General features: G+C 39.7%; 2 protein-coding genes across 12 annotated transcripts; both read left to right on the forward strand.

Moving 5' to 3' along the window:
• Positions 1 to 1,553: 1,553 nt before the first annotated feature.
• Positions 1,554 to 15,074, forward strand: BNIP2 (BCL2 interacting protein 2). 10 transcript variants are annotated; one of them, XM_056499594.1, is made up of 12 exons: positions 1,555 to 1,642; positions 3,050 to 3,213; positions 3,678 to 3,808; positions 4,529 to 4,596; positions 5,369 to 5,542; positions 7,346 to 7,522; positions 8,183 to 8,285; positions 8,400 to 8,531; positions 9,148 to 9,234; positions 9,366 to 9,464; positions 10,715 to 10,750; positions 12,684 to 15,074. In XM_056499594.1, the coding sequence occupies exons 3-12, from the start codon at positions 3,759 to 3,761 to the stop codon at positions 12,730 to 12,732; spliced, it is 975 nt and encodes a 324-aa protein (XP_056355569.1). In that variant the 5' UTR covers positions 1,555 to 1,642; positions 3,050 to 3,213; positions 3,678 to 3,758; the 3' UTR covers positions 12,733 to 15,074. The 10 variants fall into 10 exon arrangements, with proteins under 10 accessions (XP_056355577.1, XP_056355569.1, XP_056355573.1 ...); XM_056499595.1 differs by having other exon boundaries at positions 1,588 to 1,744; XM_056499596.1 differs by having other exon boundaries at positions 1,607 to 2,018.
• A 2,016-nt stretch (positions 15,075 to 17,090) lies between these two features.
• GTF2A2 (general transcription factor IIA subunit 2) lies at positions 17,091 to 21,472 on the forward strand. 2 transcript variants are annotated; one of them, XM_056499608.1, is made up of 5 exons: positions 17,091 to 17,199; positions 17,460 to 17,595; positions 18,071 to 18,175; positions 19,401 to 19,527; positions 21,165 to 21,472. In XM_056499608.1, the coding sequence occupies exons 2-5, from the start codon at positions 17,524 to 17,526 to the stop codon at positions 21,188 to 21,190; spliced, it is 330 nt and encodes a 109-aa protein (XP_056355583.1). In that variant the 5' UTR covers positions 17,091 to 17,199; positions 17,460 to 17,523; the 3' UTR covers positions 21,191 to 21,472. The 2 variants fall into 2 exon arrangements, with proteins under 2 accessions (XP_056355583.1, XP_056355582.1); XM_056499607.1 differs by lacking the exon at positions 17,091 to 17,199 and having other exon boundaries at positions 17,312 to 17,595.
• Positions 21,473 to 21,702: the final 230 nt, after the last annotated feature.

Below are 21,702 nucleotides of genomic sequence, written 5' to 3' on the forward strand. Positions count from 1 at the left end.
CTTCCTCATGTTTTCCCCAATTAATTTTTTGCACCCTTATATTCCTTTAAAATTCCTTCTACACTTCTGCGTATCAGTCACATTCATTCCAAGTTCATTTAGTACCCTGCAATAAAACAAACTTTGCAGCTGTTGTTGTGTCTATTGGACAATAGATCAGCTGTGATCAAGTCAGTAGCTGTCTGTATATTACGTGTTAGTGGCAAGTTCAAAACCTTGGCACTAGGTTTAGAAGTAAAGTTTTGGCTATTACCATTCGGTATGTGAAAGAGAGAAATTAGATTTATCTACCTTCCCATGATTTTACTGTGATGAAGGTCTGTATTTTGGATGCTGTATTTATACAGGTGAAATTGTAGCTGCAAATGACGTGGCTATTCTGAGGTTTTCCTCAGCTACCGCTATGTTATCGCTGACATTATCTGTGCTCTTGGCCCTCATGCAGGAGTTCCCCTCGTGCTTTTGACACTCATCTTACACCTCGCTGGGCTCCTGGAGCATCAGGCGCGGCGCTCCAGCCCTGCACACACAGCCCACGCAGCGGATTTGACGATTTCCATCCCGCGTCCCACGGGGGGCGAGCCAGGCCTCGACCTCTCGGGTCATTCCTGCGACAGGCGGCACGGGCAGCGGGGGAGGGCGGCACCGAGCGAAGGAAAACAGCAAATAATTAGCGTCAATCACCTCCGGCAGCGCGCTGCGCGGTGCGCGGCCCGGCCCTCACACGTTCGGCCTGCGGGAGACTGAGGGGCCAGCTCAGTGCGGGGTGCGGGACAGCGCAGGGACAGCACTGACCTGTGCTCTGTGGAGAGGGGCAAGCACTGATCTGTGCTCTGTGGAGAGGGACAGCACTGACCTGTGCTCTGTGGCCAGGGGCAGGCACTGATCTGTGCTCTGTGGAGAGGGACAGGCACTGATCTGTGCTCTGTGGAGAGGGACAGCACTGATCTGTGCTCTGTGGCCAGGGGCAGGCACTGATCTGTGCTCTGTGGCCAGGGACAGGCACCGATCTCGGCTCTGTGGAGAGGGGCAAGCACTGATCTGTGCTCTGTGGCCAGGGACAGGCACTGATTTCGCTTTGTGGCCAGGGACAGGCACTGATCTCGGCTCTGTGGAGAGGGGCAAGCACTGATCTGTGTTCTGTGGCCAGGGACAGGCACTGATTTCGCTTTGTGGCCAGGGACAGGCACTGATCTCGGCTCTTGGAGAGGGGCAAGCACTGATCTGTGCTCTGTGGCCAGGAACAAGCACTGATCTGTGCTCTGTGGCCAGTCAGGCCCGAAGGGACGGCTGGAGCGCTGTCAGGCTATCAGGAAAAGGCTTTTCACCCAGAGGGTGGTCGTGCACTGACCACCTGGCGCTCCCCAGGGCGGCGGCCACAGCACCAAGACCCAAAGAGCTCCAGGAGCGTTTGGACAACGCCGCCGTGCACGCGGTGTCACTCTGAGGGCGGCCGGGCGCTGCTTCCGATGGTGTTTGTGGCGCGGCCCTCACGGCGGCTGTTCCGCCGCCCCACCCGCCCTCACGGCGGCGCGAGCCCCGCCCCGCCCGCGCATGCGCACGGCTGTCACGTGACTGGGGCGGCGGATGCAGTTCCGGGTGAGCGCGGGCGCGCGGCTCGGCGCGGCCCCGCTCCCGCCAGGTACGAGCGCGGGGACGGAGGGGCGGGAGCGGGACCCGAACCGAACCGGGACCCGAACGGAGCCGAACCGGGACCCGAACGGAGCCGAACCGGACCGTGCGGGTGCGCAGGGAGCGGCGGATTCAGCGCTGTGGCGTGGCCGGCCGCCAGCAGGGACCCTGCGGCCGGGCAGCTGCTCGGGCCCGGGCGCGGCTCCCCCGCACATCTGTGAGGGGAAAAGCCCTTGCCCTGCCCGCAGCGTTTCCCACGGAGCGGCTCTGCCGCGGCGGGCGTGCCGCGGAAGTCACAGTTGCCTTCTAGTGCCTTTCGTCTTAGTTCCTCCTGATTTCCTGCTGCTAATGCAACGCACTAGTGGTTGATTATTTCTGGTTGGCTTGTATGTATATTTAAGCCTTACAAAGGAATATCTGGGCTTTGGGATGTAGATGGATATAAATGCTTTGGGATTGTTTTAAGAAGTTGGTGTTTACCTTTAGATAAATCTGGGTGGCGCAGGAATACAGAGCCTTCGTTTGCTCTGGAGGTGGTGTTTATAAAGTGGTGTCCTTGGGAGGAAAGCAGGAATTTTCAGAAGTTCTCTCTTTTAGCTGTCTGATTTCTCTGTACTTTGATGCTGAGAGAAGGGACAAAATTGATCTGTTATTAACTATATGTCTTTGCTTTGTCCCACTTTGCAAAGGTCCATCTTCAGGTTTGGGAAACTTGTCCTGGATTTATGGCTAATGTGGCCACGTTCTAAAAACCATTGGAATTATAGAAACATTTAGAAATTGCAGTGAGCTGCATCCTGTGGGTTTGTGTACCAGAAGATGTGTCTGTTCCTTGCTTTAGGCTTGCTGTAAAATTAAATGTGAAAATTACTCTTAAAAGCAGCTGTTTAATGGCTGGAACCTGGAATTAACTTGACACTCAGTTAATGTTTCTGTTGACACAGTGAAGGTGAAATGTGGGGGGGATAAACGTAGGCTAACCTTGCTTTGAAGTTGATTTTGACTTTTTGAGATGGAAACAGCTTTCTGTTCTTTGCCTATCAGGTACAATGTTCAGTAAAAATGCTTGACATTGCAATTGTCTGGCAAAATTAAACTTTGTATTTATTCTATTTTAGATGCAGGGGTGCTGATCAAGGACTGAATGTAGATCTTTGTGTTGGATAGGCAGATGTGACCATGGAAATGTCTGGCTTGTGATTATTTGTGTGTTTGCTTGAGAACTCAGAGGTGAAAACTTAAATAATAATTTTTGCAAGCAGCCTTTAACTTAATGAATAAACTGATCTGATGCTTTCTGTTGTCCTTTGGTCCCACCCCTGCTGCCACACAGGGTTCTGTGTTGATTGCTTCTTTGCAAAGTACCATGGTTTCTTGTTTTGATTAATGTTGGTTTTCTCCATACCTTCATTGATAGGTTTACCTGCTGCTGCCAATCTTTAGAGCCAGCACAGCCACCAGCTTCAACTGGTTTGGGTTTCTATGTCAGCAGAATGGTTTACCATGTTCCATTATTGGGGATTCCTTGTTGCTGGTGATGGGTGAGCCTGAAAAAATACAGCTTTGCTTGCACATCATAGGGTGAGTTCTCCAAAAACACTCTTAAATAGTTTTCTTTAAAGTATTTGAGTTGTTTGGGTTTTTTTCTTTTGAAATGGCTTGTAGACTGATAGGACTTTTTAATAAGACATACACTTATTAATTATCTCGTATAGAATCTAGAGACACATCAGGTTTCTTACATTTTGGAGTGAACTGATGTAATCAAAAATGATAGATTGCTCAAGACTTTAATTTTAACTGAGGGGTGAATCCTCCTTGACTGCATGAAACCCCTTTCATCTTAAATTTTGGTGTGATAAACCATTCCACAGGCAGTTTTGTCTAGGAAAAAAAAAGTAAAATGGAAGCAAGCAAAAAACTTCTCCCTGAGTTGTTTGGTTTTTATTCTGCATAATACCTCAATTTGGCCAAAAGTTAAAGGATGTGTAGCATGTATGGGAATTACCACAGTATTGAACTAATACTTTGTTATGTTCCTGCAGCTCTTCTTTAGCCCATTGTGCTGAAGACCAGAAGTTCTGCCTGATCAGGAGTCTCTGTTAGCAATTCAAGTTAGCTGAAGAATGGAAGGGGTTGAGTTTAAGGAAGAGTGGCAAGATGAAGATTTTCCAAGGTTTTGAATTCTTTTTGAAAGCAATTCGGATCAAAGACATAACATCAGCAATAATTACCTCTTGGTCTTCCTGGTGAACTAATACTCAGTAATAATCTTGAAGTGATTTCCATTAATTTAGCAGTTTTGAAAAGGTTTTGTGGCATCTTTCTTCAGGATTGCTCCTGTTGAAGTTTCCAGTGTTTCTGAAATGAAGCTTTGTAAGCTTGGCTTAGTTTATTTCCTGTGATAGTATTTTGCAACTACATTGTTTGCATATTACTCCCAGTGCCTCAGGGCCCAAATATTTCATTTAGTAAATTTCTGAGGAAAGTCTTTAAAATTTTAGTTAATGCTGCTGCTGATGCTTGGGCCTACAAAAAAAAACTAAATCAGCTTTAGCTGCATTCTGTGATTACATGACTAAACTACCTCTGTAATTTATTTCAAATCAAATTTTGTTAAGCAAGAGTATGACAAGTTTTCTCAAGGAGGACACACTGGTAGTAGTCAGTGTTTTGGTATTTGTCACAGGAAGGGATGGTCACTTGAATGCTGTAAAGGAATTTTCTGCTGCCCTGGTGTTTGTTAACTGAAAGCTTGAACTTAGCCTGGAAGTAAAGTTAGTTCAGTACTATCCCACAGTGGGTTTTTGTAGTAGTATGTAAATCTAAATATATGGCATTAAAAAAAAAAATAAAACAACCAGGTTGTAACAATAATTTCTACCTTGTGTTCCAGGCCTCTGCCAGAGGATGATCCTGTTGAGTCTGATGAATTGGCTGCAGCTGGAACAGAAAGTGAACCTGGTAAGAACATTCCAGTCCAGTCCAGCTGACTGCTTTATACTTAAATGGCTGCTTTAAAGATCCTTGGTGTGGGAGGATTTTTTGTTTGTTTTTGTTTTGGAGTTCTGGTTTTGTTTTTTTGTTTTGTTGATTGGGGTTTTGAAGGTTTTTTACATTTAAAATTTTGTCTGTTTGCTTTACTTGGGGCTTTTCCAGTGCTGGATTTATTCCTTGCTTTCAACTCTTGTCTAAATCATGCCAGTATTTGCCTTGAATCTCAAAGCATTCTGTGTATTCACAGAACAGATTCTTTAATTTTTTTGGTCTCACTGTTGTCTGTCAGTCTTTTTTTTTCAGCTTGTATGTTATTTTCTGTTTTATCAGAGATGGTTATATCACTGAAGCCTAACAAAAGCAAGTGCCAAAGACATGAATCTTGTATTATTTGCAAGATTTACTCAGTGTAATATCTGGAACAGCTCCTGGGAAATGGGATGCAGCAGGCAGGGGTAGTAGAGTCTGAGGTGGTGTCAGCTCATCAGGTTTTTCTTCTGTAGGGTGTATGGTTGGTGTCTGCCACCCTGCTCAGTGTGTGTGCAGTGGGTAACTTGAGAACTTCTACCTGCTGTTCTTTCCACCCCCTACTAAAGTCTTATTCCAAAGATTCCTTATTTAAATAATGGGCAAAAATTTATAATGCATTATGAGAGAGGACTGTGCTCTTCTGCCTTGGTAATATGCTTTATATCTAAACTTTCTTTAGCTTTGAAAATAAATAATTTTCTTTCTTCAGATGCAGAGGGTAATGGAACCAAATTGAGGAAGAAACTAATGGCTCCAGATATTAGCTTAAATTTGGATCCCAGTGGGGAATCTGTTTTGTCTGATGACTTGGATGAGAGTGGAGAGATTGATTTGGATGATTTAGATACTCCTTCAGAAAATAGCAATGAATTTGAATGGGAAGGTGAGTATTCTGGTCCTTTTGTCTGATGCTCTGAAATAGTTTCTTATGTGCAGGTCAACTGTTTCTCTAGTAAGAAATAGCAATGACTCAATCGTACAAGAGGAGAAATACAAAGGGAGTGATTAGATTAGGAATTAGAAATAGCTGCAGTGACTTTTAAAAGCAAATTGGACCTTATCTGATTAGTAAACAGGCAAACATTTAGTAACTGTAACTGCAGATAAACTTAGGTGAGGATCATCTATATATGCATCTATAAGACTTGAATTTATGAAAATCCTCTAATGCCATAAGTTTTTAAGACCCACCTAACAGAAGAAAGTACCCGAGGTGTTTTACTTGTTAGAAATGAGTTTTAAATGGAGGGAACCAAACAAAGGGATGTAGATTAGCTACTCAGAAATTGGTGAACTGCAACTTAAGGAGGACTGAATAGTATTTTTAAAAATACTAAATAATACCTGATCTTAAATCTTATGGTGAGAAGGGCAAAAGCTCAGTAGCCTTAGAGTATGCATATTTCCAGATTGACTGAGACAGTAGAAGAGCCTCTATTTTATGTCAAGGAATTCTGAAATTACTTCATAGGAAGTTAAAGTAGCTGTAGCCACAGTAGTAATGATCTCAGTTTTAAGACATTAATAGGTGTTACATCTTATAGGCAAAGCCTGGAGATTCTAACCAATTTTACTTGAGATAAATGTTTTGTTAAAGCACAAATTTTCAACTTGCAGTTTAATGATGTTTTAAGGCACTCATATGGAAGCCAAGAACAGTTGTGGGCAAATTGTTGGAGTCTTTAACATCTGTAAACTTCATGGCTTAGGAATGTCTCTAATAAGTAAACATGTAAACTCAGTTATTTTCTTATCCTGAAAATAAAATCATTTTAATTCCTGAATAAAAAGGAAATTCTCTTTTCACTGTTACATTTGAAACACTACCTGTGGAAAAACAAACACTCTTTAGAATAAGAGGGTGGTTTTGGTTTTTAAATAGCTAAGGGCATATTGCAAGGGAAGTTTTCTTGACAGAGACTGTGTGTTTAACTTGGTAAAAGGATTTTCATTGTTTTAATGAAGAAGAATTGGTATTTAGGGTTAGTTTTGCAGTGATGCCAAGGAAATGTTCCAGATGTTTGTGTCTTGTTTTTAAAAGTGGCTGAAAAGGGTTTCTGTCTTTTCTCCCTTTAATGCTGCTGCCTTCATTTTCCTGGAAGGATAGTTTGAATTAACAGCTTTGTTTCGGGAACAGACAACTAACTTGCAGTAGGTTTTTCTCGCTTTGGGTAAGGTCCATGCAACCAAGTCAAGAATCATAATTTCATCGGAGCAAATTGTCTTACAGAATGCTGCCAGCACAAATCTCACATCTTTTGATTTCACCTGTGAATTAGATTTAATTTCCAATAGATTTTCCTGCATGTCTGCTTGCAAGGTACCTCAATGTTTTAAATAATGCTTGATGTAAATCTGTGATCAATCTCTGTAATTCTCATTGGAGTTAACCACTTTGTCTATTTTGGTGAAATTTGATGAGGTCTGTGTTCTAAAAGCCTACAATTAATTACGCTTCTTCCATGAATGGAGATTTTTCACATACTAGTAATAGAGAAAATTGCAGTCAACAGATAACTGCCAACATGAGAATGTTAATAAAATATCCATGACATCAGCTAGTGTGTCTGACTGGCTGAAGAATACCAAAACAAATTAGATAGCAAAGTGGTTAACTTGTTTTGTAGCTGATTGTCACTATGCATGGTATTAATAATGGGTCTTTAACATATTCTCATTTTGGCAGATGATCTTCCAAAACCAAAAACTACTGATGTCATTAGGAAAGGATCACTGGCTGAGTACACTGTGGCAGAGGAGAAGGATGATGGCCGACGCTGGCGAATGTTCAGGATTGGAGAACAGGACCATAGGGTGGACATGAAGGCAATTGAACCATACAAAAAAGTGATCAGTCATGGTGGTAAGGACTGGTGATGTGCTCAGGGGAGCTGTTGAGCAATTTTTTTTTAAGCTGAGCTGGGGAGGCAGAGGAAGACCTTTAGGGTTAAAGACTTGTGGTAATTCATTTGTTGAAGTGTTAAGACATGGTTGGTATAATAATTCTTTCTCTAGTAAACTAAAGTTCCAGAATGTACACATGGTCACATGTACTAAAATGCACCTATGTAACAAGATGTATTTACTCTGTCCTACAGTGTCACTGCTACCTAACTTTTTGGCTTCTAGACTATTGAAAACATTAACTGTCAATCTACTAAGGTAGAAATCAGTTCACTACTCTTTCCTGTGAAGAGTCAGACTCTGTCTGTGAAGTTTAGGAAGAAAAGTTGACTAAACTTTAAGAACATGAGGTATTAAATATACTGAGGTTCTACACTGAAACGTTTGTTATAGATAGAGTTTGATTGACATCAGCTTTAGCTGTTGCTTTGTAAGTAGACAAACTTGAAGAAGAAACCTTGAGGCTTTCTGTAACTGTATAAATGTGTCCATAGGGATGTTTGTATATCTCTTTAAGGTAAATAACAAAAAAGCTTACTGAGTGTGATTGACTTTGTGTAAATGTAGTCAGTGTATTGTCACCTTTTTCACTGCTGCTGCTTATTTCTTTTGTTTTTAGGTTATTATGGTGATGGGTTAAATGCCATTGTTGTGTTTGCTGTTTGCTTCATGCCTGAGAGCAGCCAGCCTAACTACAGATACCTAATGGACAATCTATTTAAGTAAGTAATCATCTGCCTTTCTGCGTTTTTGTTATTTTTAATATATTTGAGCACTGCTAGGAATTACTTTGAGAAGATTGTGGATATTAAAGTTTTCTTTGCTTTTCTCTCCAGGTATGTAATTGGCACTTTAGAGCTGTTAGTAGCAGAGAACTATATGATAGTTTACCTGAATGGTGCAACAACACGGAGAAAAATGCCAAGTTTAGGCTGGCTTAGGAAATGTTACCAGCAGATTGATAGAAGGTAAGAAGGTCTGCAATATTTTCTTACAATAGACATATTTAGGAAAAACTGCTGTTTAATGTGGTGTCTGGTCCCTTCTGGTTGAGATCTGATGGGGGAAATTGGTGTATTGAAAACCTCTTCTGAAGCTATGCAGTGTGGGATGATGCTACAAACATGCCTGGGTAGTGTTGTGTGGCAGATTTTTTAGATTGGCTGGGAGTTTTGGGTATGCTTTTTGTTGGTGTTGTTCTCAGGTTGTTTTTTTAGTGAAAATAGTATTTTTAGAATACTATATATTGTTGTCTCATGGAATATCCTTACAACTTAGTGTGTTAACACAAGGTTAATAAGGGGGGTCCTTTGTGAACCACTTCATCATTAGTTGTATAAATGATTCAAAGAAGCTTCTCTTTGGAATGTTACTTCCTTGTCAAATTGATACTGAATCTTTCGTTTTTATTTTACAGTAGTGTAGTATTTTTACTTCTGATGGAGGTTGACTTCTAATAATGGGATGTCAGAATCCAGTGTTTATGTGACAGTTGTGCTTCTAAAACCATACTTCTTATATATTCCAAAACTGGTCATGCTGCCTTTTTTGTTCTAGTAATTATCCATTGTTTAAATCCTTCAGGTTAAGGAAAAATCTGAAATCCTTGATCATAGTTCATCCTTCCTGGTTCATCAGAACACTCTTGGCCATCACAAAACCTTTTATTAGGTAACTCCCTGGAAGCTTTTTCATAAATAATTCTGACAACTGTTTGCTTTGAACTTAAAAGACTGTTTTAATATTGACCTAGTGAAAAATGTTTAGAGTTGTAACTGTACCCTGCATTTGTTCTTCCACAGCTCAAAATTCAGCCAAAAAATTAGGTATGTCTTTACCCTGGCAGAACTAGCTGAACTCATCCCCATGGAATACGTTGGCATCCCAGAATGCATAAAACAGTATGTTTTGTTATTCCAACGTCTTCTATATTGATTATGGGCTAGGACTGGTAGATGTTGTAAGTTTGGTTGGAATGTAACACTTGGCACATAATGACTTAAATGAGATCATTGCTGTCTCTAGGAGGAATGTCCATGTTTGACCTCATTGCTAAATGAGTTTAGTATGGAGTAGCATGGATAGCCAAAATGTTACTGTATACTCATTTTCAAAGTGGAGCTTTGTTCAGTTACTAAGTTGTGGTATGTGAATTAAGCCTTCTAGAGAAGGTCTCTAGAAGGCTTAATTCAATTCCAGTTGTTCTGCACCTTAGTGTGTATATTAAACTGACTTGTGAGTGAAAAATTGTGGGCATGTTAATACTGAAATTATTTATAATATCTTCTAAAGTGTTTTAATTAGATGTGGAACAAGTTAAGTGCTGAAATATCACTTGGATTGGGTTTTCATCTAAAAGAAAAGCAACAATGGGAAAATGCTGAATTCCTACCCACTACAGTTCTAAACTGCTTTGGTAAAGAAATAAAGACAGCATCAGTGTATTTTTTTTCCTTCCTGTCGAGATACAAATACCCATTTTAACATCAGCACAATTCTGCTCTCAAGTAAGATGATGATCCTTTTGTCAAGAGTATTTGTGAATGCAGTGATAGAGTAGAAATCATAAACTTGAGTCATAACCAGTTGAAAACATGTAGCTATCCTGCTGACAGCCTGTTAGAGGGTATAACACAGAAATGCAGTTTTCATGAGGTGGGAGTGAAACACATGACAAAGCTGAGGCAGCCTTGTGCTGTCTTTAGAATTTTTTTGACTGGGGTATTACGGGTGTGCTATGAATATTCAGATTGTCATTCTGAGTTTTAAAAGACTCCTCTCCATACTGATGAACTGTTAACTGTTCTGCAAAGTCTGGACTTGCTTAACTGAAAGAATTAATTCTCAGATTCCTGTGGAGGATTATATCTGGCTTTAAACTGTTGTGTATACAGATTTTAAATTTTAGTGATGAATGCTAGCACTGCACAAGAAGTCATATTGAATTCATTTTTTATGTTATAGTAATTAAATCTTAATGGTTTTTGTTTAATGCAAGTAAATATTGGAGGTACAGTGTATTTTTTTTTCTTAATTATATCAGTTTCAAAATTTGATAAGTTTCTGCAAATTCTGTTGACTCTAATACTGGTTCTGTTGATTTTGGCCTTCATATGTTATATTTACTGAAATAAAACTTTTCCTCACCAAGGTATGAAGAAGAAAAGTTTAGAAAGAAACAGAAAAGGTATATTCATATTTTGATTAGGGTTGCATCTAGATAAGACAATTTGCACTGCAACTAACTCCTAGTTGATTGGCTTGCATAAAGGAATAAGCATTTGTAAATATAAACATGCACTAGTGCCCAAGTTTTTATACATGACAGCAACTACATTGTTCTTGCAGGCAGTATGGAATCTATAAGAACTCACCCTGGGTGTTCAGACAGCTATTTGCAAATAGTTTCTATTATACTTTTAAGTGAGATGCTCACTTTTAAGGGGATACCTGGGTTCTCAACTTGGAGAGGCAAAAGTAGTGCTTCTGTATGAAGCCATGAAATCAAATGTCATTGTTTCTAACAGGAATTATCTCTGGAGATGAGCTGGGTGTAGGTGCTAAGTGGTAGCTATGCATTAGCAGGGATGCAACTCCCTAAGAAGTTCTGATATTGAAGCTTGTATTTTTTGGTATTTACAACCTTTTTAGTTATTAACTTGCATAGGTGCAATCTAAATTAGTCTTTTAGTGCTGTTTGTATTTGCAGTGCCTACATTCCTTCCTAATAAATACTGGATTTCCACTTTGGTAATTTCCAGTCTCCTGCTAACTATTCAAGCTATTCCACAGCTGATTTTTTTTTTTTTAATATATATATGTTATTTTTTCACTTACTAACAAATAGACTGAAAGATTTTGCTGCTAACTTTGTTGGTTTATTTATTTATTTATTTTTATTTTTCCTTTGCCTATTAAGGAAGGCTTATTGTCTAAATTGGCTAGAGGAACACTGAGATTGAAGTAAAAGGAATTAAAAGGATTTCTGGAAGCTCACATGTAAATCTAGTGATGTGTTGAGCATTCTTTAAGAATTACTCCAATTAAGTAATAATTTTAAAAATCTCCAGTAGAACAAGCACTTTCTAGTGTCCCTGTTGATAACTTCACCTATACTACCATCACTTTTGTAAAAAGTAGTATGTTCTTCAGTGAAAATTAGATATAGAGATCACAAGTGGAATTAGATACTGGGCCTTTAATTAGGTAGAAAGCAGCTCCTTTTTATATGTTCATGGCCCAAAGGAGCTGTCACTGTTTCTATCATTTTGAAAACTGGCTGGTTATAGTTTGAGAGACTGGACAGGTATGTTAGGCACATTGTTGTAGGACAAACTTGGTCCTAGTCTCTTGCTTTAGAACTGCTGTTGGTTTAAAACTAATCTCCATGCACAAATTATTTGCCAGAAGGTGTTATCAAGATTGTAGCTTCTTCTTACTGTAAAGAGGAAAAGTACATTTTGTGCAGGGCATTCAATCATCCCCTGGTTTCTGCAAAGGAGCATTTTGTTTGCTGGTTCCAAGGCAGATATTAAAAAATAAGTACAAAATCAAACTCACTTTTATCAGCATCATGGTGAATTTTCCAGAGTAATTGCAAGAGTCTTAGAATGTAATAGAACAAGTATTACAGTTAGGGAGCCTCTTTGCTTTTGTTGATTCAACTAGGGCTGGTACCTTCTTGGCTTAATTACTATAACATTAAAGGTAATTCAGTGCTTATGAATTCATCAGAGTGGTAGTGCTTGCCCTTATTGTCATGTTACCTGTGTTATATCTGCTTGCATTTGTTACTATGAGCACAGGCTATGCTTTTTTGCTTCTATAGTCAAACTTCACTTACACTTTTTAAATGCTTCCTCTCAAGTGCTGTAGTTACTTAAATGGTTTCCTAACAATTTTAATTAATTTATAGGGGGTGGTAGGAAAATAGATATTGAAAAGAACCCAAGCTTCATGACTACATTAAATAAAAACCTTAATTTAATATTTATTTGCTAAAACTTCTCCCATGCAAAAGCTTTGTGTTTTCTTGTTAAGGTTAATAGTTTTTTCTTAATAATATGAGCTATCAAACTGTGTTAACATAGTTTAATTTTCCTACTTTCTTTGCTAAGCAGAGTTGACCAAGAGCTGAATGGGAAACAAGAGCAGGGAAGTGAACAGTAAGTTTGGAGTCCAAGCAAGGCTGAAGAACAGGCAGATGGAATGATGCAGTTTGTGCTCCATTACAGTGCATTCTTTGTGTGTATGTATTATATAATCTGTTGCAAAAGGTGCTTTGGACTAGCACACAATGAACTGCTTACTGCTGTATTGGTTTGTCTTGACTTTAATTGCTGTTTATGTAATCGTTTTATACTGCTAAATGGCAAAGAACCCTATGTTTTCAGAGGATGTTCTTGCAGCTGTTTATCTAAATGATGCATGTTCTTCAGTAAAATATTTATATACCTAAATGTTAAAGGAAAGAGATAATATATATATTTTTATGACTGAGCAATATATTGTGTGTACCTGCTGAAAGAATTCATTTGCAGGTAGACAAGGCCATAAGTTACTTGTTGTTATTGTATAAATCTGTTTTGCTGTAAATGGTCAAGTGCATTTCTTTGTTGTCATGAGAACTTGTTTGGATATTAATGATCATTAACTTGACTTTCAGAAATACAGAGATGCTTATTTTTGTTCAGCTAGCTTATACAAGCACACTCCTTTCCCTCACTGGAGTGAGCTTCAACTTCGGTGTGTTTCAGTCCATGGTTCAGGATGCAGAGCTGCTGCTCTGTGGGTGGCAGTTTGTTGGCCATGAGGTTTAAGCCTAAGCCACAAAAGCTGAACTGTCTGACCAGTAAGATACTGGACCTTTTTCAGATGAATTGTGAATTTGGATTCAGTATGTCCAGACTGTCTCAGCTAGCAGTAGGAAATCAGTTCAGTCATGGTCTATATGGTCATATAGAGCTTGGGAGCTGCACAGGTACTGTAGCCACAGTACCATTTTTGGGGCAGAAATATGAGAAGTCTTATGCTCCCTGTGTCATTCTTGTAGATGAAACATCCATTTCCAAAGCTGTTAGGCACATGATACCAGCACTAATTTAACTTTTAAGTGTTTTAAAGGTTGGAGTTTCACTCACCACAATGGCAGTAAATCTTGATCTGTAAAGAAGTGTTCTTGGACACATAACTAGTGTGTGTAGGTTTACTGGGACAACAGTAATGCACTGGTTGATACATGTAAAAGTTTGTAACATCTTTTGATAAACATTGCATTTTCCATGTAAGGGCAGGTGTATGCAAATAAATTCGTTCAGGAGTTGAGCAATATAGTGTTGTAGCAAGTATATTGAATCTTTGCTTTTGGTGTTTATTGTGCTCACAATTTTGTCTTAATGCCAAAAAATATCACTTTTTAACTATATTTAATGTTACTCAGTTACCTTATTAAAAAAGAAAAAGTTATATTCAACCAGGTTACTACCTGGCAGTGATAAATAGCAGTTGTGAGATGTTCCATGGTCAAGGCTTACCAAGTAGCAATTAATCCACTGTCTCCAGTGATACTTGTTTAGATGAGAGCATATGGATGTCAGCTGAGGGAAAACAGCTCATGCTTCTTATTTAAGTCTGCAGTTCAGATAATTTAATCTCAAGATCTAAGTCCTTTTGTTGCTGTAGTTTCAAGGAGATTGATAGGCAAGGTGTATTCACACAACAGGCAATACCAATGCCAACTTGCCTTGCATCCATTCCATCAGGTCTGGATCTTGCTCTGCAAGCAGAACACAAATACAGTTTCTTTGGGGCTGTCTTATGCTTCAGTTTTGATGTTGACTCAGATTAATATAAGGTTCAAGTCAGTACATGGAGCACTTGCAGCCTGTTTACTTCTGATGCTCTCATGGTGTGGTCTGTATGACCATGCAAATCTGATTTTACTGGGTTTGCATGTGTCCTGAGCTAAACAGGAAGCATTCTGATGATCTCATTTCCATTTTTTCCCGGTTGATTCTTCATGGAGGGATTGTAGTTCTCTGTCTTGTGGCTTCCTGTGTGTATAGTGCAGTACAGAGTAGCCATTCCTCTGTATATGCCACATTTACCAAATGATGGGATTGTTATTGTGTTTCCTTGTGGCCGAGGGTTCTACAGTTTCATGCTGCAGTAGTATGATTTCTTTTGGAAATGTGTATGTGCTTATAAATGGTTTATTTCTCTAGTATAAGTTGTTGTGAATGAGTATACAGCACAACAGTTGTTCTGTCTCTAGAGATGTGCACCTTGAGAAAGAAGTGTACTAAAGAATTATTCCTGTCTGACTTCTTGCAGCTCATCATTCAGTGGTGAGGTGGATGTTTACAAAAAGCAAAGTGGTCCCAAAGCTATGGATAATGTTTTGTCAAACTTAACTTTTTTGAAATTTATAATATAATGTAATATATTTTAATATTTAAAAAAACTGAAAAGTTTGAATGTCATACTTAAATAAAAATTATTTCAAAACTTTGTGATAAGGAATTCACCTTTCAATGGCACTTCCTTCTAAAAGTAAGAGTAATTTTGCTAGAATTTGGTGAACCCTGTCAAAAAATTCCATGAGTCGCTGATTTACCTCTAATTTGGAGATCTCAGTTTATCTATATTTATATATGTAGTAATAAGTCATTACCTATCTCACTATTGCTGTGCTTAACTAAAATAGATATTTGAGCCAGTGGCCTCTCAGTGTGATATTTCCTAATGATTCCTGCAACAGAGTAAATTCAGAAGTGGCCAAGAGATTCTGGAGAAAGTGTCACTAAAAGCTGATGTGAGTAGACTCTGGATTTGCTTGAATGTTCTGTGGAATATGGCAGAGCCATGTTCTGTTGGAGGGTAATGGGAAGGGATGTTTAAGGATTTAGTGCTGAAGCAGATTGAAGAACTTGTATTCCAGAAAGCATAGAACTAGTTAGAATAATATGTAACCTTGTTCATAAGAATGCAGTTTGGTGTTTTTTTCCTTTACTCTCAGTAAACAAGTGAAGAACAGCCCAGCTGCTGTGAGGAATGCTGTGTTGAAAGACAGTAGGTACACTCCAAATTGCAGTCCTTTAGGATATCAGGAGCCTGTAAATGTTTCAGCAACTTTGTTGCATCACACCCTGAATGCTGTAATGATAGTTTAAATTTCAGCAGTTAATTGAGTTATACTTGAAGGTTGGAATATCTCACAAGGTAGAAAGTTTCTTGGTTAAAAGCATATTTCTTTCAGTGTTAGATTTTTGTCAATGTATCCTACAGGTTTATACAGTATCTAGAAAGGTGGTTTAAATTCATGTCTTCTCAAAAGCCGTTGTCTTTGGAAATGACTAGAATCCTCAAATCATTCCAGCCTCCCTCATATGAGGAGTAGAGAGGAGAGGGATAACAGCTTGCATGCTTTTTGTAACCACAGAAGCATTACAGATCTTGCAGTCAAAGTTCTTACTCAGTCCTTGTGGATGCAGGTGATTCTCCAGAGGATTTGTCTCTCTGCTTGTCAGACACACTTGGAACAGCTGCTTTAATTCTGCTTTTTAAGGACACCTTTAGTTTTAGTCAGAGTAACACTCTGAAATGCAAGGAATATTTAAATATTCACATTCTGAAAGACTATCTTGCAGCTTTCCTAGTTTCAAAATGCTAAGTTGAGCTACACTGTTTCTTTTATCACATCTCATTGCCCACATTAAACTAACAGGACAAAGGGGCATTTCTGAAGAGGCTGCAGTCATGTTAGTTTTTCATCATTCCCTTCAGGCATGACTGAGATCACTGAAGTCAAAGCCATTCTTTGCTCAACTAGATCTTTTTTCAGTTTTGCTGCCCAGTTTACTCTGATTTACGTGACTTTTTTTTTAGTATTGAAAATTATCTGAAGAGAAACTATCAGTGTTTTCCAAAACATGGTGAGATAAGTCCTTATCTTACAATATTCCTTACTCTATCTTGCTCAGGTGCTAAGTTGATACTGATAACGTGGAATTCCATGTGAATAGTTACAAATAAATATTCATAAAGGACAGGTGCTTAATTTACCAGTGGCTCTGCAGTTCTGCAGTGGTTCTCAGTAATCTAACAAAATATTTTCATTAACAAGAAAGACCTGAGCAGGAAGGTGCTCTAATGGTTGAATGGTAGATTGAAGGGTTAAGATGGAATTAGTACACTGCCAATTAGTGTCTGTAAACTTTATTGTGTGTGATAATAACAAAATGAAGCTGCAGTAATCGTGCAAAAGCACAGGTTGTGAATCATGGGTAATAGAACTGGCTTAATTGGGCTAGTAACACTCCTCACAGGTGTGACCATTTTCATTTCTCCCTTTAATAGAAAATGTGTAAGTTGAAGATTCTTCACCTCCCTCTTAAGAATATGATGATCATTTTAAATGAGCTTGTTTTGTGCGTTGGAGGGTAAGGCGATAAACACGTGTGTGAATGTGCTGGCGGTCGTTACTAGGGCTATTTTTAATGAGGAAAAGCCGCGGAATGCGATCAAGGCCTTTGTCCGGGGCGCGGTGTGTGATCGCGGGGCGGCCCCGCCGCGCTTCCGCTTCCGGGCCGCGCTTCCGCTTCCGGCCGGGAGGGGCCGCGCTTCCGGCCGCGCGCGGTGAGGGGCGATGGCGGCGGGGCCGGGGCTGGAGGAGGGAGAGCCGGGGCCGCGGGGCCGGGGCGGCAGCGGGGCCGGGGCCGGGGGCAGCGGGGCTGCGCGGTGCCCGCCTCCCGGCCGGGCTGGCGGTGGGGCGGTGCGGGAGCGCTCCCGGCTGTCGGACGCTGTTGTGGGGCGGCGTCTGAGGCTGGTTTGTGCCCGACGGGCTGGGCTGTGGCGCGTCGAGGGTTTTATCGTTGCCTTTGTTTGTTTTCAATGAGAGCGAGGACAGCACGGGCGCGCCGCCGCGGATGAGCAGGACGTGTCCAGCCCTGGCAGCAAACCATGGCGTATCAGCTGTATAGGAACACCACGCTGGGAAACAGCCTGCAGGAGAGTCTGGATGAGCTCATACAGGTTGGGGGCTTGGGGCCTGGCCCAGTAGCTTAATAAAGACAGAAGTTTTTATCCAAACGCCTTTGTCGTTCCTGTATTGGTACTTATGGGCAGGGTTTGGGAAACCTACTGATTGAAATCAGTTTATTTGTCATTGTTTTTTCTTTACATTCTGGGTGAAGGAAAGTGTTTTATGTAAGTGGCATAATCTCATGTGGCTCAGTAAATTAACAGCAAGATTAAGCTGGGACATTGCAGTTAATTTGCTGTTCTTCTGGTTGTTTCCAATAAATGGTTATTATAAGAGGTCTTTGTGTAGTACAGAATTGAAATACAAATGTAGAAATAAATACAGAAACATAATTTTTTGTATATTGTTCTAGAGATCTACTTCATTGAAGTGAACTTTGTTTTGATGTTTTTAACTTTTACTACATGTCTGACCTTACTTTGAAACAACTCAAAACTTATTTTTTTTTTCCCCCAACTACTTTAGTCACAGCAAATCACACCTCAGTTGGCCCTTCAGGTGCTACTTCAGTTTGATAAAGCTATAAATGCAGCACTGGCACAGCGAGTCAGGAACAGAGTCAATTTCAGGGTAAGGAAATTATATCTTCAAGTTTTACATGAGATACAGCAACTAACTGTTGATGCAGAATGTCATTAAAAGCTGTGCGCTCAAAGAATTTAAGAGGGTTCATTTTGCTTCCAGTAATGACTGTTTACATGTACATTCTTTATGCAGCTGTAAGGCTCATTACCTTGTTCTGTGAGGGATCTTTTGAATGAATGCAAAAATCAGATGAGGGAAATGCTTTTTTGATGGATAACATTTCCATCCTCAGTGTCTTGCAGATGAGGAGGGAGACTTTTGCTTCTCGCAGCTGTCCCTAGCAAAAGTGAGATGAGGCCAGATTTTCAGCCAATGAGTAATGAATGTGAAGAGAGACTAGAGAGTTTTAGATCCACGCTTTCACTGGATCATTTTGTAGCTATTTCCTGTAGGTATCATAGAAAAATAAGTTGGGGGAGCCACCCTAATTGATGTTAGATAGCCAGCAAGTTGTTAAATGTCAACTTGAATGTAATGTTGAGGAAAAAACCACACAAAACCCAGCTTCCTGTGAACTTTTGTGGTTTCCTAAGAGACTGGATTTTTAAGCAACATAGAGATGTTACAAATAGCATAGTTTTTCTAGCACACTTAAATTGTTTTGTATATGTAACATGGTATAAAAAGCAGTTTAGCATCTGTTTAGTGGATAAATTTTTAAAATGTTATTTGGAGCTTAAGTTCTAAATTCAAAACTGTCCATTTAAAATACATAAAAGTGAAGGTCAGAAGTTTTCCATATTGGCATCCTCAGTAATACATCAAATAGGAGGGATACTCCTTTATGTCACATATGTCAGTTCTGTCATGATTTTTTATTTGAGCTACTACTTTGTTTAAGCAATTTCAGAATTCACATCTTGCTGTGACCACTGCTGTATCTGATTTTTCGTATGGCCCAATATTTTAAGGAATGTTTTCTGATCCTTTGTGCACATTAGAAAAATTGTAAAACTTTTTGACCTACCTGAGGAGCCTCCCCTTGGATGTCCTGTAGCATCACTCCATGGTGGTGAAAATTTCTGCCACTGGAGGGCATTTGAACTCCAGTTTTCCTCAGAATTGCTTGCTTGCCAGTTTGTATGCATTCAGGTCCATTGTTGGCTTTGTAGCAAATATTCTAGAAAGGACATAGTTCAGTAGATACTCACCATATTTTCTGTTGCTTTTGAGATGCAACCTATAGAAAATGTCTGTTGTCTTTTTACAGGGGTCTCTGAACACATACAGATTCTGTGACAATGTCTGGACGTTTGTACTGAATGACGTGGAATTCAGGGAGGTCACCGAACTTGTGAAAGTGGATAAAGTGAAAATTGTAGCGTGTGATGGGAAAAGTAAGTATGAAATATGATAGAAGTAGGCTGACACACAAGACTTGATTGTTGTTAGAGAGCTTTGATCCAATGTCTTACTAAAGCCAGGTTGACTGTATGACTTAGACAGAAGTAGAGCTCTGCATTCCCTTTTGAATCTGATGAGAGATGGAACAAAAGGCAGCTAAATGCTTCACTGACTCATGAGCACTGAGGTAGAACGTGTTGGGGACTGCTGTGTGCCTGTTGTTGGGAAGTACATAATGCTAGAGCAATTAGAACATCAGAAGTAATCCTTATTTTTTGTGTGGTGAGTTTTCTAGAATGAGCCTGTATGCTAGGATAGCACCATGTGTTACTGAATCTGAAGAGTACTTCAGCTGTCTGAGCAAGGAATTGTCTGGGAAAAGTGTCTAAGCAGTCATTCTCTGGATTTGATAGCTTGGGACACAAACCCATGAAAAGCTTTTTGCATGCATTTGCAAGTCATAAGACTTGTTGCCTAACAGACTCTCTCTATGTACACTGTTTGTGGGAGTCTGCAGTCCATATCTGCTTGACTGGATCACTTTTTTCCATGTCCCTTGAGATTCTTTACTGGATAAAGTAATTCAGTGAGTTTTGTGGCAAACTGCTTTATAACTTTTAAAACCATCAATGTGGCAGACAGCCACAGCTAAAGCTGTGTGAAATTATGCCCTTTGTTTCAAGCTAAAAGCAGGAACTGAGCATGGAAAAGGCTTTATTTAAATACACCATAGACCTCTGGAACAGGTTCTTCATGGCTGCCTGACCCTGGCAAGCTTAAAATAGTCACTTCAAATTGTAGTTCTAAAGAATTGACAGAATTTATTGTTTTCTCAACTTCTGGTATTAACCAAGCATATAATCTTACTGCTTGGTTTTTGTGTGCTTATTATAGCTAGTGGAGGAAATCTGACTTTCCAAGTATTAATCGTTCTCATTCTTGAAAAATTGTGCAGATAAGATTTAAACAACTGACTGACTTGAAGTTGCTACTAACATTGCAACTTTTTTTTTTTTTCCCCACGAGAAGCTGACTTATTGAAGGAACAGTGGCTTGTTCTTCTCCATATCTGAGTTACATATGTTTTCCACAGCTCTAAAAACAAGAAAGCAGTAATGGCAGTCTGTCAAAAACTGCACTGGTGTTAATTGGTGATTCTGACAAAAGGTCAGAACAGAGACCTGGTCTCAGTTGCTTTGGAAGATCAGGCTCATTCTTGCATCTGTTTCAAAAGACATAAGCTATAGCTCATACTCTATCAGAGCTTCTGCTGCTGGATGTGCAAAAACCTTTCTCCTTAGTAGATGATAGCTGGGTGTGCTTGTGGCTGACTGCAGTAAAGGGTTTGTGTATCATTACAGGTTAGAGCAAAGCTTTTAGTATTTTTAGTGGATCTGTGTGCACAACTCTAGAGTTTTGTGCTGGCTCTTCTCAGTGCTGCTAAGTGAAGTGAAACAGCACAAGCAGTTCATGCACAGCATTGAAAGCAGTAGAGGGAATTGTGTAGGTACAGAACATGTTCTGAAATGCTTGGGGAACACTTTAGAACTTGGGGAAGGTATTAGAGATGCTCTTGGTTCTGTTTTCAGTGGGGGTGTGTATTAGTCTCACTTTCTCTTTTCTTTCCTAGACACTGGCTCCAATACTGCAGAATGAATAGACCTGTGGTTTGTCTGCAATATTTTCTGTTAATATGCAGCACTTTCTGAAGAGAAGTATGGAAAGGGACTGATCATACTCAATTCTTGTGATGCAGATGTGAGTTAATCCATAGGAGAAAGCATCACAGAATGACAGTGGAAGAAATACCTGTAGCATTTCTTCATTTCACCTTATAGGGCATGAATACAAATGTTACCTTTTTTTTTAATTACAAGAGATACTGTTGTCTTTTTTGGTTCAAAATAATTTCTGTAATAAACTTTTATTTAAAAACTTTCGAAAGAGTGATCATTGGAAGACTTTGTTTAGAAACTAGCATTAACCTGTCATATTTTCCCAAAATTTTCCAAGTGTGTTTAGAGAAATGCTGCAAATGAAAGTGTCTTCCAGTTACAGGGTTCTGAGTGTGGTTGCACTGTTAATATTGAAAGAAATGGCTGTTACAGAATGATGGAAGAGGGCATCAGTGAAAGCTTAGCAGCTCTTGCTGGGCAGCATGTTTGTGT

Source organism: Oenanthe melanoleuca, chromosome 10 (genome assembly GCF_029582105.1).
Source record: "Oenanthe melanoleuca isolate GR-GAL-2019-014 chromosome 10, OMel1.0, whole genome shotgun sequence".
Classification (NCBI taxonomy): Eukaryota; Metazoa; Chordata; class Aves; order Passeriformes; family Muscicapidae; genus Oenanthe; species Oenanthe melanoleuca.

Excerpts from the sequence above, each read along its gene's own strand:
- BNIP2 (XM_056499594.1), top strand. The coding sequence starts at position 3,759 with ATGGAAGGGGTTGAGTTTAAGGAAGAGTGGCAAGATGAAGATTTTCCA. Across the intron at positions 7,523-8,182 it reads AAAAGTGATCAGTCATGGTG|GTTATTATGGTGATGGGTTA; the intron begins GTAAGGACTGGT and ends TTTTGTTTTTAG. Across the intron at positions 9,465-10,714 it reads ATCCCAGAATGCATAAAACA|GTATGAAGAAGAAAAGTTTA; the intron begins GTATGTTTTGTT and ends TTCCTCACCAAG.
- GTF2A2 (XM_056499608.1), top strand. The coding sequence starts at position 17,524 with ATGGCGTATCAGCTGTATAGGAACACCACGCTGGGAAACAGCCTGCAG. Across the intron at positions 17,596-18,070 it reads GTCTGGATGAGCTCATACAG|TCACAGCAAATCACACCTCA; the intron begins GTTGGGGGCTTG and ends CAACTACTTTAG. Across the intron at positions 18,176-19,400 it reads GGAACAGAGTCAATTTCAGG|GGGTCTCTGAACACATACAG; the intron begins GTAAGGAAATTA and ends GTCTTTTTACAG.